We start from the raw sequence: 14,771 nt of genomic DNA, 5'->3' as shown, positions 1-14,771 counted from the left end.
AGACAGGGCTTCACCATATTGGCCAGGCTGGTCTTGAACTCCTGACCTCGTGATCTGCCTGCCTTGGCCTCCCGAAATGTTGGGATTACAGGCATGAACCATCGCACCTTGCCCAAGATTCAATTTTTCAAAGCCAAGTTGCAAGAAAGTCACACAGAAAAGACACAAGGTTATGCCAGGCTTTAACAGTTATTTTTAAAGAGTACACTTTATTATTCGCAAAAGTGAAGAAATTCTACAATATTTTCCTTGATTGGTATGTGTGATCATATCTATATCTACACCAGGATAAATCTGAACTTTAACTTTCTCATCCATGTTCTCCTGTACTTCCTTTGACATACACCTTTCTCGGAAGAGACAGTCTTCTGCTTCAGACTAGCAGGTCTTTGACGACAGATGTATCAAATTCTGGCCAGGAGACAAAAACCTCTCCAGTTATTTTTACTGACAGAATTTAATATAATGGATTAACTAGGTGTAAAGGTGTAAACAACTGAAAGGGTAAAAAGAGCGGTCTAATGTATCACAGATGTAGCAACTGTAAAAAGCAGCAACTATCCATCCCTAGGGCAGAGAGTACAAAAGGAAGAAGCTGGAGTTATTAACATTTAGAAAGTTAGAGGAGGCCCCATTGGAGCTAAGCCTCAAAACCTCAGGGGCACCTGCTGACTGGTGCTGTTTTCTCTGAGATGGGGGCATGATAAATCTAGTTCTCCAAGTATTGGCAGATTTCCACCTGAGTTCACCTGCTGCTATGGGAAGGAGCTGCTTTTGCCAGGGAGAAGAAACATTGCCAGTGTGATGCTTCCAGGAATTGCAAGCAGAAGGAAGCTCCAGAGGAAACAAATAGAAAGGAGCAAGTTTCTTCCTTCTTTGCACTCGTTGGCTCCCACTTGAGCCCTGTATTACCAGAATCTAATACACAGCAAGCTGGCAAAGCAGAAATGTAGTTTGCAGAGTCCCAGTCACAGCATCTTAGGGTAGGAAAGGGCGGGGAGGAGTTGCAAGTGACAGGCAATAGCTTAATAATTGGCACAATAGAAAACATGTTTTATTGTCAGCCTCTGGCATGGTTCCAGAACTACAGTCGTGGCTTTGGGCTAAGTGTGGTGGCTCAAGCCTGTAACTTCAGCACCTTGGGAGGCTGAAGCGGGCAGATCACCTGAGGTCGGGAGTTCGAGACCTGCCTGGCCAACATGGTGAAACTCCCATCTCTATTAAAAATACAAAAATTAGCTGGGTGTGTTGCCTGTAGTCCCAGCTACTTGGGAGGCTGAGGCATGAGAATCACTTAAACCCAGGAGGTGGAGGTTGCAGTGAGCCGAGATCGCACCACTGCACTCCGGCCTGGGCAACAGAGTGAGACTCTGCCTCCAGATAGATAGGTAGATAGATAGATAGATAGATAGATAGATAGATAGATAGATAGATAGACAGATAAATAAATGCGTTGGAATGGATATGCGTCTACACTTATATTTTTCAATTGTGATTTCAATGGTGAAAACTTCAGTTTCTCTTATAAAAAGAGCTATCTTTTTAAGGAAAATGGAGTGCTTTATTGTAGAGGTGAAGTCCCAATGTTAAGGTCTTAAGGAATTAGAGGAAAAGAGATAGAATTAAACTGCCCTTATAATAATAATAGAAAAAGAATTAAACTGCCCTTAATCAGGAGTTAGCAGAAGTTGAAGGGGAATAGGGTAATGGACAAAGTTAGTGGCTGAAAAGGAAAGGGAAGATCAAACAGTCAAACAAGAGCACCAGGGCCACACAACCTGTGAGATTAGGGTGGATGATGAAAAAGAACCAGTCAGAAATTCTTGGTAGAAGGATGACACAGGATTTTTAAAATAGAAAGGATAAATATTTGACTTTGGCTGGGCATGGTGGCTCACGCCTAATAAGCACTTTGGGAGGCTGAGATCAAGACCAGCCTGGCCAACATGGTGAAACCCCATTTCCATTAAAAATACAAAAATTAGTCAGGCATGGTGGTGCACAGCTGTAATCTCAGCTACTCGGGAGGCTGAGGCAGGAAAATAATTTGAACCCGGGAGGCAGAGGTTGCTGTGAGCTGAGATTGAGCCACTGCACTCCAGCCTGGGAGACAGAGGGAGACTCTGTCTCAAAAGAAGGAACAAAGGAAGGAAGGAAGGAAGGAAGGAAAGAAGGAAGGAAGGAAGGAAGGAAAGAAGGAAGGAAGGACGGAAGGAAGGAAGGAAGGAAGGAGAGAGGCTTGACTTTATGACTATGGCTTTAAAGGTAAACTCAAATCTTCAAGGCACTGACATTTGCTACTTGCACTGGTTTATTTATGGGTAAAGGACAGTACGCTTTAGACACTGAGATGATCCACATGTTGAACCAACTCTGTGAGAGCTAGAGCTATAAGACATAGGTAAGTAGCAGAAACAAGACCTCTACACCTTCTTTGCCCCTGGCGAAGAAGAGTTCGGGATGACCCAAACTCTGCTCCACATGATCACTCATCCTTTTGTCCTCCTGGCAGTGGCAGGGGCCTGCGGGAGGAAACGGAACCATGCAAGATTCTTGAAATATAACCTAAGAGCTGGCACACTGTAACCTCTTCCTCATTCTATTGGCTGAGCTGCAAGTAACAAGACTGGCACAGGTCAAGGGTGGGGAGAAAATAATCACTTCTGGATGTGAAGATCTACAAAGTGACATTGTAGGGGGCAAGAATGCAGGGAAGACTGAAAATCTGAGGCTGCAGTTGTCATTGACCTACCGTAGATAGATCTGTTTTTGTTCTGTCCGGATCCCCAGTCAATAGGATGGTGCCCGCCCACATCGAGGGTAGGTCTTCCCCACTTAGTCCACTCAGACTCACATGCCAATCTCCTCTGGAGACAACTTCATAGACACACCCCAAAATAATGCTTTACCAGGCCTGTCAGTATTTTTTTCCTAATCCAGTCAAGTGGACACCTGAAATTAGCCATCACAGCACAGAACTTCTCAAAGTATGGTCTGGGTTCCAGCAACATCAGCCTCACCTGAGCGCTTGCTAGAAGGGCACAGTCTCAGGCACCACTCCACATCTGCTGAGTCAGAGTCTTGGAAGGTGGGGCCCAGAACACTGTTTTAAAACCTCTCCAGATGATTCATATGCACTTAAAATTTGAGAGGCAATTAACAGACCTAATAGACCTCAATTTTTCTTTAAAAGGTGGGCATAACTAGGCCTGAGTCAGCCTCTGGAGTTCTCTGACAAGGAAGACATTTCTAGGAGTAACTGGAAAGAAAAAGCAACTTTTTTTGTATATTAAAGAAATACAATCAGGCCGGGCTCTGTGGCTCACACCTGTAATCCCAGTACTTAGGGAGGCTGAGGCGGGCAGATCACCTGAGGTTGGGGGTTTGAGACCAGCCTGACTAACATGGAGAAACCCCGTCTCTACTAGAAATACAAAATTGGAAGGGTGAGGTGGCACAGGCCTATAATGCCAGCTACTCAGGAGGCTGAGGCAGGAGAATTGCTTGAACCCGGGAGGCAGAGGTTGTAGTGAGCCGAGATCACACCATTGCACTCCAGCCTGGGCAAAAAGAGTGAAACTCTGTCTCACAAAAAAAGAAAGAAAGAAAGAAAGAAAGAAAGAAAGAAAGAAAGAAAGAAAGAAAGAAAGAAAGAAAGAAAGAAAGAAAGAGAAAGAAGGAAGGAAGGAAGGAAGGAAGGAAGATCTATTTTATATTTCAAACTAGTAAAACAATTTTATAGCTTATTTTTTTTTAGATGGAGTTTCGTTCTTGTTGCCCAGGCTGCAGTACAATGGCGCAGTCTCAGCTCACTGCAACCTCTGCCTCATAGATTGAAGTGATTCTCCTGCCTCAGCCTCCCAAGTAGTGGAGATTACAGGTGCCCACCACCACACCCAGCTAATTTTTGTATTTTTAGTAGAGATGGGGTTTCACCATGTTGGCCAGGCTAGTCTCAAACTCCTGATCTCAGGTAATCTCCCCACCTTGGCCTCCCAAAGTGCTGGGATTACAGGTGTGAGCCACTGTACCTGGTCAAAGCGGATATATTTGGTTTTACTTTGATTCTCTTTTTCCTTTGGGTTAGAAATTCAGTCTTATAATTTCAACAGTTTTAGTTCTCCAGTGAAACTTATTTGAAAATCCATGTCTCAATTATCTGTGACCCTTTTTAATAAGTCATCAGGCTTCTGGCATAAAAGTTGGGAGATGTTCACCCTTCTGAATATGCAATAATCTGAGTAGCTATAGCTTTTTTGAATTTTTTTTTTTCAAAAACAAACAATTTTGGCATAGATAGGGAAGACACAATACAGGTTTGATCAAAGTAATAGAAATAGTATCTAAAACTTTTCCCCTTGAAAACCTTGCCATTCCACAGAAAGAGTTGCCAGCTAGAATTAGTAAAAATTACATTACTATTTTGGAAGACTGTATATTATTTTTCATTTGGAAGGAAATGCCTAACCTGGTAGAACGTAGAACTTTGTGTCAATTGTCTTCTTAATTTCAAAAAGGGTTTAAGGCTACTAAAAATTCATGAAACACAAAAGGTGAAAAGAGACGAAGCCAGCAGAAGTAATACGATAACGTGACTTTTACTCTTCAGCAAGCCCCAAGCCCTTTGGGGCCTCACCGGCAAAGACTCTGACTCAGCAGGTGTGAGTGGTGCCTGAGACTGTGCCCTTCTGGCAAGTGCTCAGGTGAGGCTGATGTGCTGGAACCCAGACCATGCTCTGAGACGTTCTGTGCTGTGATAGTTAATTTTAGGTGTCTACTTGCATGGATTAGGGGATAAATACTGAGAGACTTGCTAAAGCATTACTTTAGGGTGTGTCTGTGAGGGTGTCTCCAGAGGAGATTGGCATGTGAATCTGAGTGGATTAAGTGGGGAAGACCCACCCTCAGTGTGGGTGGGCACCATCCAGTTGGCTGGGGGCCTGGATATTACAAAATAAAAGGACAGGCAAAATTGGTCTTTCTCTCCTGGAGCTCGATTTTAACCCCTTAACATTTCTTAATTCCAGCTCTATGTGCCAGTGACTCTCAGAAAATTCCTGAAGTAAAGGGGTAGTCTCATTTTCTTCCTCAAGGGCCTGCTGCAATGGGGGCCGTTGTCCAAGGCATGGCGGCAGAGAGCAAGCTGTGCAGGGTTCCACGTGTCTTTGCTGCTGTTTGCATTTATATTTCAATCAGTCAGCTCTGCACCCATCCCCCTAGACTTAAACTACTACATTTAAAAATGAGTGAAGTGGCTCACACCTGTAATCCCAGCACTTTGGGAGGCTGAGGTGGGTGGATCACCTGAGGTCAGGATTTCAAGACTAGCCTCGCCAACACAGTGAAACCTCATCTCTACTAAAATACAAAAATTAGCCGGGAATGGCGGCAGGCACCTATAATCCCAGCTACTCGGGAGGCTGAGGAAGGAGAATTGCTTGAACCCCAGAGGCAGAGGTTGCAGTAAGCCGAGATCATGCCAAACAGAGGGAGACTCTGTCTAAAATAATAATAATAATAATAATCATATAAGATTAAAATTAAAAACTTTAAAAAAGATCTACATTTTGTTAAAATAGCAGTCATATTGGCTGAATAGATTTTTGAGTAATTATTTTCCTAATTCTAAAGTAAAACCTAATTGGTGCAGATAATCTAAAACAATCTAGAACATATGGAAAGCACACACAAAAATGTCATTTCACTAACTTAAAGCTATTACTGTTAGTATTTGGTGTAGTGCTGTTTAGTATCTTTTCAATATATGTTATGGGGCTCTAGTTTTTCTTCAACGGGATTTCTTAATCTTTTTTTTTTTTTTTTTTTTTTGAGACTGAGTCTTGCTCTGTCACCAGGCTGGAGGCTGGGGTGCAGTGGTGCGATCTCGGCTCACTGCAAACTAGGCCTCCTGAGTTCAAGTGATTCCCCTACCTCAGCCTCCCTAGTAGCTGAGGCTACAGGCATGTGCCACCATGCCCGGCTAATTTTTTGTATTTTGGTAGAGACAAGGTTTCACCATGTTGCTCAGGACAGTCTCGATCTGACCTGGTGATCTGCCTGCTTCGGCCTCCCAAAGTGCTGGGATTACAGGTGTGAGCCACTACGCCCGGTCTTTTTTTTTTTTTTTTTTTTTTTTTCCATAATCATTTTCTACTAGGAGTAAATTTTCATAAACATTACTTATAATGGCTGTGTGATATTCCATAGTGTGCAAATAGCATAATTTATTTAAACATTTCCCTAGGGGGATTTAGGTTAATTCCTGTAAAATAAATTACAACAAAGTTAATGTCACAAAATCCTCATCCTGATGAATTCTTAGGCAGACTAAAGCCTCATCTTTTCAGGCAATAAATGAGCCTGAGAGTTACATAGTTTACTCTCTTTAGTGTCAATAGATTCAGTCGTATACATTGAAATAACTGATCTATAGCTTCCTGAGAGAAAACCAAAACAATGGCATTAGGTTAGAAAATTATAATTAAATTTTGTTTTTGCTTTGTTAGAATTGGATGCACATTTCTGCCTCTCCCTCCTTCCCTCTTTCCTTCCTTTTTTTTATCTGTGTGTTTCAGCTTTGTGAAATCTTTCTGGAATAAATCTAGTTTAGCTGGTCCTGGACCTCAGCTCCCTAGCTCCTTTCTTCCCAGGTATCCTTCTGCAGTAACAGTAGAAACATGCTGTCCAGGAAGGTGTTGACAGGACTGGCAGTGTCTCAGATCGGATAGCAAATCTTAACTCCTTTTAAAAATGATGCTGCAGTTGATAATTTTATAACATCCTTTTTAATGTGGCATCCAGTGTGGCTCTTCAGTCTAAAGAAATGTTACTATAGGCTGGGCGCGGTGGCTCAAGCCTGTAATCCCAGCACTTTGGGAGGCCGAGACGGGCGGATCACGAGGTCAGGAGATCGAGACCATCCTGGCTAACACGGTGAAACCCCGTCTCTACTAAAAAATACAAAAAAAAAACTAGCCGGGCGAGGCGGCGGGCGCCTGTAGTCCCAGCTACTCGGGAGGCTGAGGCAGGAGAATGGTGTGAACCCGGGAGGCGGAGCTTGCAGTGAGCTGAGATCCGGCCACTGCACTCCAGCCTGGGCGACAGAGTGAGACTCCGTCTCAAAAAAAAAAAAAAAAAAAAAAAAAAAAGAAATGTTACTATAATCATATAACTATAGTTCTTAGATGCTTTATTTTCTGCTTAATGATATATGTGCATATCATGTGACTGAATATAGATCATCTGAATATATTATGGCTTAAAACGCAGAATTTGAATGTCACGGACCATGCTAAAATTCAATAAAACTACATTTGGATGCAAGGGGGAAAGAGAAACATGTGGCTTGAATTTTCCTTAAAACACACGGGTAATAGTTAAAGGGAAAAGTACTTGGGACAGAGTATAGCTGGAGTTTTGCCAGACTCATACCATTTAAACAATGGTTTAAGACTGAATTAAAATCCCAAGCAGATCTCTTTAATCTCCCCCAAAGGGTATAAGGTAGCTTTTCAACTTTGAAAGATAAAGTTAATGTAAATACTTAGAGTGAGCAAAATGGGGAACCCTGGACTCGAAGAAGTTGTTTTTGTCCTCTGAAATTCAAGGTCTTCCCACCTACACTTGGATTCCTGCTCTGCCTTTAAACCCCAAAAGAGGTTAGGTTATGCCTGGCTTTTGCAACCATTTCTTTAGTTTTCCATTTTCAACGCCAGCTCCACCCTGCTCTTGCACCCCTATGCAGAATCACAGACACATAATCTGGTTAACACAAATACCACTTCAAGCCCTTGCCACATCCTCCAAGCCTGAACATGCCCCCAGGCTATCCTTTCTTCCCATTTCATAGTTAGGTACAATGAAAAATGAAATGGCATTGGAATGAAATGGAATGAAAATGGCAATTTTGTCAGATGAATGGAATTTGAGGGGAATCAGTGACTTTAATGACCAGTGTTGCTTCTCCTAAGGCACTCTGTTTCCACACTCAGCTGGAGTCTTCCTGTACTAGTGCCAAGCAGGCAAATGTCACCTGTGAAACCCAGGGGGAGATGTGTTGATCAGCCTTCCAAACTGCTCAATGCAAAGATGCTTGGAATTCAGCAGTGCCACTTCCAGCTAACTGGCTCTGATTCCTACGGATGCAACTAGTCCTCCTCCCTGGCTGGACTAATGCCAGTCTACTTAAGGAGATAATTGACCACAAGCCAGCCTGACTGACAGGCTTCCTAAGTGCCAGATGCCAACTGTGCCAGTCCCAGCCCTTGTGGGAGGGCCTGTTCTCCTTGGGATGATAGCTAAAGTAGCTTCATCCTAACCTTGGTCCTTAACTCTGTTCTCAACTTCCCTCCAAAATATAATCAAGTGGTTCATTCCAAGTTGTTTTCTTTCTACTTTTATTTTAAGAATATCAACACCTCCCTCCTTCCTCATTACTTCTCTTCATCTTTCTCAGGGTTCACTTAAGTGGGATACAGGCTAAACAACTACAGCCTTTTCTATCATCCTGGAAACTAGGAGCATGATTTCATGTTGAGAGGGTTACCAAAATATCACCATTAATTTATTATTCCTCTTATACAGGTTTTAGTGCTTATCTATAAACTTCCATTATTGCCAAACCAATACTTTATCAATGGCTGGATCCCCATTAGCATGTTTAAAATAAGCACTAAACCTGGCTCCAATGTGGATTTGTTTTGGCACTTGGGTATATAGATCTGATTCTGGTGACAGCAGTGAGCCTGGGCCTGGGGGGTTCTCCCAGTCCTGGTGTCCCAAAGGTCTGTCAAGACTATTCCTTGCTAGGTTCCCGGCTTGGCAACGCTGTAGTAGGTGCTACTGGGGATGAAGCCCTCACAATACAGTTAGGGTTCAACGACAGGCGCCATCTTAGTGAAGAAGGGTCTTCAGGGCAGTGTCCAGGGCTTTAACCGGGGTCTCCGATGGGATCAGGGCCTTGACAGAAAAGCGCCCCCGCCTTGTTTATTTGCACGAATCCCCCTGTTCTCCAGTCTCCACTTGGCGCACAGCTTCCTTTGGGAACCAAGGTTCCCTTATGGATGAAAACTGTGCCTTCTCATCTCTGCTCTTTCTTTCCTTACTGTAAAAACCAAACCAAACCACTGTGTTTATCTCACTGATGCAGGAGGAGGTTCCACGGCAGGAGCTGGGTGCCGGGAGGCTTCATAGTCCATAGCTTCCTCTCTTTCTGCAGAGGCTGACACTTGAGCCAGCCCACCCGGCGCTGCAGGTCGGTTTGGGCCTCACCTCTCTCCTGAAAGCAGGACCGAGGGCGCCCCTAAAAAGCACACTGGGCCTTTCAGGCAGGTGAGAAAGAAAGAGGAGGTGTTTTGAAGAAACCCCTGGGATCCCAGGCCCTTCTGACCGGGTAACTTGATGCTGCTAAACTAGGTTTGGGGCCGGGGCTTCAGACTCACCTGGAGATGGACAGAGAAGCCAGACCCCAAACTTCCCCCAGATTTATAACTCCCATGTCATGGTTCCCTCCGCCTTCTTTCTTTTTTTCTCTTTCAATAGTCCCAGAATAACGGAGAGGAAAACCTCACAGGAAACCTGGCAGTCTCAAGCTGGAAGAATGGGATATACTCCCGAATTGTTTGAGCCCCCAAAACAAAACTTCTGGCCTGAGAAGAGTCTCCCAGGCGAAGTCAAAACTTTGAGGCACCCCGCAATGGGATTTGTAAATAAGGGATTCGTGGAAACACCTATTTTTAAGATGTAACCTAACTTCCTCCCCATTCCTGCCCCTGCCATTGTCATTCTGTGCATGGGTCGTCTTTTGGCTTTTTATTCTGATGAAAGGTCAGAGGTGACTTTCGTTGGGCCTGGCTGGGCAGACGGAAGCTGATTCAAAGTAGACTGCTAAAGGGTGGAGGGCGGAGGCCGGGTCGCGGCTTCCCAGGCCCCAGCGGAGGCGCCGCACCCGGCCGGGGCCTCCTGGCCCACTCCGGTAGCCGCTCTGCCTCAGCTCTGCAGCCGCCGCTGCCCACGGGTTCCCTTCCTGCAGCTCTCGCAGCGTGGCTGCTGGCCTTCACCCACCAAGAGATCTCCGGGCCCAAGCCCCATGCTGCGACCTCCCGCGAGGCGCGGTGCCCGCGCGCAACAGGTCTTCTAGGCGGCGGTGGCTGGGCGCGCTTACCTAGTTAATGCGGCGGCAACGCCAGTGTCCCGGCGCCAACCCCGCTGCCTCCGTCCAGCACCTCAGACTTAAGGGGGCGCCGTCGGGCACCCATCCCGCTGACACCGAGTTCCTGGCCTTAGACGGTAGTCGAGGACCTCAAAATGGGAGAGAGGTGACGGATAGTGGTGACAGGAAAAACGCACTGTTGCGGATTTTTGCTAATTCAGTCTCTACCATGGTGGTGGACTTAAGTTCAATTAGGAAACCGGCATATTAAAAATAGGTGGTGGCCAGGCGCGATGGCTCACGCCTGTAATCCTAGCACTTTGGGAGGCCCAGATGGGAGGACTGTTTGAGCTCAGGAGTTCGAGACCAGCATGGTAAACATAGTGAGATCTCGTCTCTCAAATACTACCGCTAATAATAAATAGATAGTAAAAGAGATGATGGTGTCAAAGGCTGAAAGGAGCAATGGAGGAAATCGGTGCCTACTGGTGGCTCGCCAGTGAATTCACCACTTTGAAGTTCTGAAGTTAAGAAATAAGAGGGAGGGGAAGGATTCGCAAAGCAACCTAACCTAACTGTGGGCACTCACCACGGCCTCATCCCTGGAGAACTGAAACACCTTCACACGGAGCCAGCATAGATATCCAGAGAGAAGCTTTAATAGAGAACACCGCGTACAACAACAGCAGACATAAACAAACTCACAACCCGAACGCGGCGCGGACACGAGGCGGAGGTGACTTAGAGCCAAAGGGCAAAGCGGTTTCTCCCCATTTTACCCCCCTCCATTCCCAAAAGTGTGTCGCGAGTAAAGTGCTATTCCTGGGGCTCAAGAGGGGGGAAGGGCAACTGCGACAAGGCAAGTTTCTTTCCCATTCACGAATTGAAACTGAAGAATTAATTCGCCTGAAAGACGTAAGCGCCCAAACAGCACACGGAATACCAAAACAGCCGCAGCGTGCAAAGGTGACGGGGTGGTCCCCTCGCTTGCGTCCGAGGAGACTGGAAGGGAACAGCCATGAAACGCTCCTGCAAGCGTTAAGAGCAATATTGTTGAGTGATGTGCCGAGTTTTTCCTGCATTCATAAGTTAGGGGAACAAAATCCCGCGATACAAGTGATTTGTTTCCTTAAAATTCCAAATAGAACAGATCGTGGGAATTGACATTATTCTTGGGCTCTCATCCGATTGATACACAAACGAGTTGCAGGTGGAAAGTCGCCTGTATTGTCTCTCTTTGGTTGTGTTTCCCAACTTTTGGAATTTGGGGCTTTACCCTTTAAGCTGCTGCCATTCTCTTTTGTGCAAACTAATTGCTCTAGCGGTTCCTCCTATCCTTTTTGACCCCCGGGTCAGAGCCAAGAAACTTAGCTGTTTCTCAAAGATATTTCGTGGGTTTCCCGCTGCCTCCTCTCCTCCCCTTCCCCCTCCAAAGCGACTTTATTCGTGACACCGTTTCCTTGCCCATTTAGCTGACCAGGAAAATAACGGTATCAAACGCTTCCTCTTTTCCTTCTCAAATAAAACGAGATTTCCTTAGTGGACAGCAGTTTTGTCTTGAATGTTCACTAGAGGCGACCGCCGAGGATGCGACCAGCAGAGAGAAATGTGGTGGCTGAGATCCGTTTCAGCGTCACTCTCTGTTGGATTCTTCCCGGGAGGTTTAGCTCTGCCAGCTTCTGCTCCCAGGAATAAGGGTCGGAATCCACTTCCAATTTACCAGCGAATGAGGCTTTCCTAACCTCCTTCGTTCCCTCCCCCCATAACTTATCGATTTATATTAATTACAATAGAAACTCTTACCTGAAAATTGGCTTTCATTAATCTGATTGTACAACATAGTATAAATACAGACACCTGGAGGGTTATATTTATTTAGACCACCGGAGAATCCACTTTTTGGGGTTGTTCGTCTATTTAAATATCTTCCTTTCCAACAAAGGCTGACTTGCCAGCTCTGCCCAACCTGGCCAGGGCGCCCTCTCCCCGTCGGGTGGTTTGTGCGGTTCCGGGCCGGGCGTCTCTCACCGCGCTGGTCTCCCCTCGCCGGCCGGGTCCCCTAGGAGTGCACTAGCACCGAGTGCAAGGAGCCGCCCTTGTTCTCCGCCGCAGTAGGGGCTGTGGGCTCCAGCAGAGAGGCAACCGGCGAGGCCGCGGCCGCGGAGCACACGGTGGATGGCGCCGGAGGCTGCTGCGAAGCCGCGGGGACAGTGAGCCCCGGCTGCAGCGCGGACACGGGCGGCAGCGCAGGCGTGGGCTTGATGGGCACCGGCACGGCAGGCAGGCTCTGGCTTGCCGAGTGGCACAGGGCCTTGACCGGGACCCCGAAGGCCCCATACTCCGGGCCTACTGGGACTCCGGCTGCGGCTGCGGCGGCCGCGGCGGCGGCCACTGAATCCATGACGCCAACGTGCGGCCACACTGAGCTGACGACGTTGCCGAGCTGGCCGGGCACGGGGTAGCCCAGGTGATGCATGACGGACGCCAAGGGCAGCCCTCCAGCCTGCAGCACGCCCTTGTAGTCCCGGCCAATAATGTTCTCAATGGCAAAGGGGTGCTTGAAGCCTGATGTGGACGCCGCGGCCGCGGCGGCAGCGGCGGCGGCCGAGCCCAGCCCATAAGGTGGGAACTGAGACAGGCGTCCCACACTGCCCACCGCGGCTGCCGCGGCCGCCGCCGCTGCCGCCGCCACGGCCGCCGCCTCCTGCATCTTGCCGGGATGAGACGGCTGCTGAGGCTGCGACTGCTGGGGCGGTTGCTGCGGGGGCTGCGACGGGAGATGCGGAGGCGGCTGCGGAGCAGTAGGCGGTTGCTGGTGGAAATAGTGCACCATGTGCGGCGGCGGCGGGGGCGGCGGCGGCGGCTGGGGTGGGTGGTGGTGATGGTGGTGGTGCGCGGCAGCGTGGTGATGATGGTGGTGATGGGGGTGGTGGTGGTGATGGGGGTGAAGGTGCCCTCCCGGCCCGGCGCCTGGCGCGCCCTTGGTGCTTCCCGCGTGCAGGTGAGTATGGTCGGCGCGCAGCACCTTGAAGCGCTTGCGACGCCGCAGGAAGCTGCCGTTCTCGAACATGTCACCGCAGTCGGGGTGCAGCGCCCAGAAGCTACCCTTGCCAGGCTGGTCGGGGCGCCGCGGAATCTTGATGAAGCAGTCGTTGAAGGAGAGGTTGTGGCGCAGGCTGTTCTGCCAGCGCTGTGTGTGCTCGCGGTAGTAGGGGAAGCGCTCCATGATAAACTTGTAGATGTCGCTCAGAGGCAGCATCTTCTCTGCCGAGTGCTGGATTGCCATGGCAGTCAGCGAGATGTAAGAGTAAGGCGGCTTTTGGTCGCTGTACGAGTTCTTCCCCGGCCGCGGCATCGCCCCCGGCTCCTCCACCGCCCTCCGGCCCGCACTGGGCCACAGAGTCTCTCCGCACTCCGCTCCTGGGGCCTGGCTGACCCCACTAATTCCCACTCCGCCCCTCCAGTCCTGCCACTTTGCCCTCTCGCCCTCCAGGCCCTCTCTGCTTCTCTCCCCGGCTTTCTCCGAATTGCCTGGTATCTCCGACCTTGGCCTTTCGGGCCTACTCAGCTCTCAGAAGCTGGCAACTTCTGGCCCCGACGGTTGTCGACTGGCGCGCACAGTCGCGGGCGGGGCGCGCCAGGTTTACCGCCGCCTTCTCTGCGTCTTCCCCCGGGTGGCCAAAGACTGAGTGCTGGAGTGGCGAGGGGCCGTGTTTCCTCCCGGCCTCTTTGCTTTTTCTAGGTCGGAGGGAAACGCAGACCAAGCCGGCTGGGAGGAAGGTCTGGGCAGTAGAGACTCTGGCCCTTTAAATCTGAGTTTGCGCCTGCTGTCCTGGAGGCCAGTGACAGCAGGACTTCCAGTGCCCTGGAAGCAGTCCCCTGGCCAGGCACTTAGCCAGACCGCGCTGGAGTTCTCCTTTTCCTGGAGGGAAAAATCAGGGTAAGGAGAGAGAATATTGACTTCTAGCAGCCTGCGCGTCTCTTCCCCGAAGCTCGCAGCGGCGCCGGGGTTAGAAGAGACGCCGATCCCTAGGCTGTCGCCGAGGGGGAAAAAAGTTTAGTGGTTTCTGAAGCGGCGGCGCCCGCAGGCTCTGCTGAGGAGCGGGGGGCGCAGGATGCTGGGCGCGAGCGGCGGGCTGGAGAAGGTGTCTGCGAATGACGGGTAAGTGCTGGCAGGGGAAACCCAGCCGTCTGCGCCGCAGCTGCCGCCTTTCTCCCGGGCTTGTCTTGAGGAGGAGAGGCGGCGGCAGTGGCAGCGACGCGCTCTCCTGGCTGCGTTTTGTAATGGTCCCCGAGACGCCGAGACCCCCGCAGCTAGCGCTTCGAGACTATCACATGACCGAGGCTGAGGGACTCAGCCGCCGCCGCCGCCGCGTCTACAGCTGAAGAAGGGGCAAAAAGGCGCCGTGCCTGGCCCCCGCCCCCTTTTCCACCTCGTTTCGGGCGCTCTCCACCCATCGGGTACACCACTCGCTCGGCAGCCCCCAGCCACGGCCGGGTGCGGCGGGTGGCGCAGGCTGTTCGCTGGGAGGGGGCCCAGCTCCATGTGCGGTTCCCTCTGCTGCGCCCCACCCGGGCCACCACGCACGGTAGAGGGGCACAGGACACTGCTTTCTTGCTT

At 49.3% G+C, this 14,771-nt stretch overlaps 1 protein-coding gene across 1 annotated transcript; it reads right to left on the bottom strand.

Annotated features, from left to right (window-relative positions):
* Positions 1–12,147: 12,147 nt before the first annotated feature.
* Positions 12,148–13,558, bottom strand: FOXB2 (forkhead box B2). The gene has a single exon (XM_050761090.1). It carries the CDS (start codon positions 13,503–13,505, stop codon positions 12,210–12,212), a length of 1,296 nt encoding a protein of 431 aa, XP_050617047.1. The 5' UTR covers positions 13,506–13,558; the 3' UTR covers positions 12,148–12,209.
* Positions 13,559–14,771: the final 1,213 nt, after the last annotated feature.

The sequence above is a fragment of the Macaca thibetana genome, chromosome 15 (assembly GCF_024542745.1).
Source record: "Macaca thibetana thibetana isolate TM-01 chromosome 15, ASM2454274v1, whole genome shotgun sequence".
NCBI lineage: Eukaryota > Metazoa > Chordata > Mammalia > Primates > Cercopithecidae > Macaca > Macaca thibetana.
Note: the sequence above shows the minus strand (reverse complement) of the source record. Positions and strands in the feature narration are given on the sequence as shown.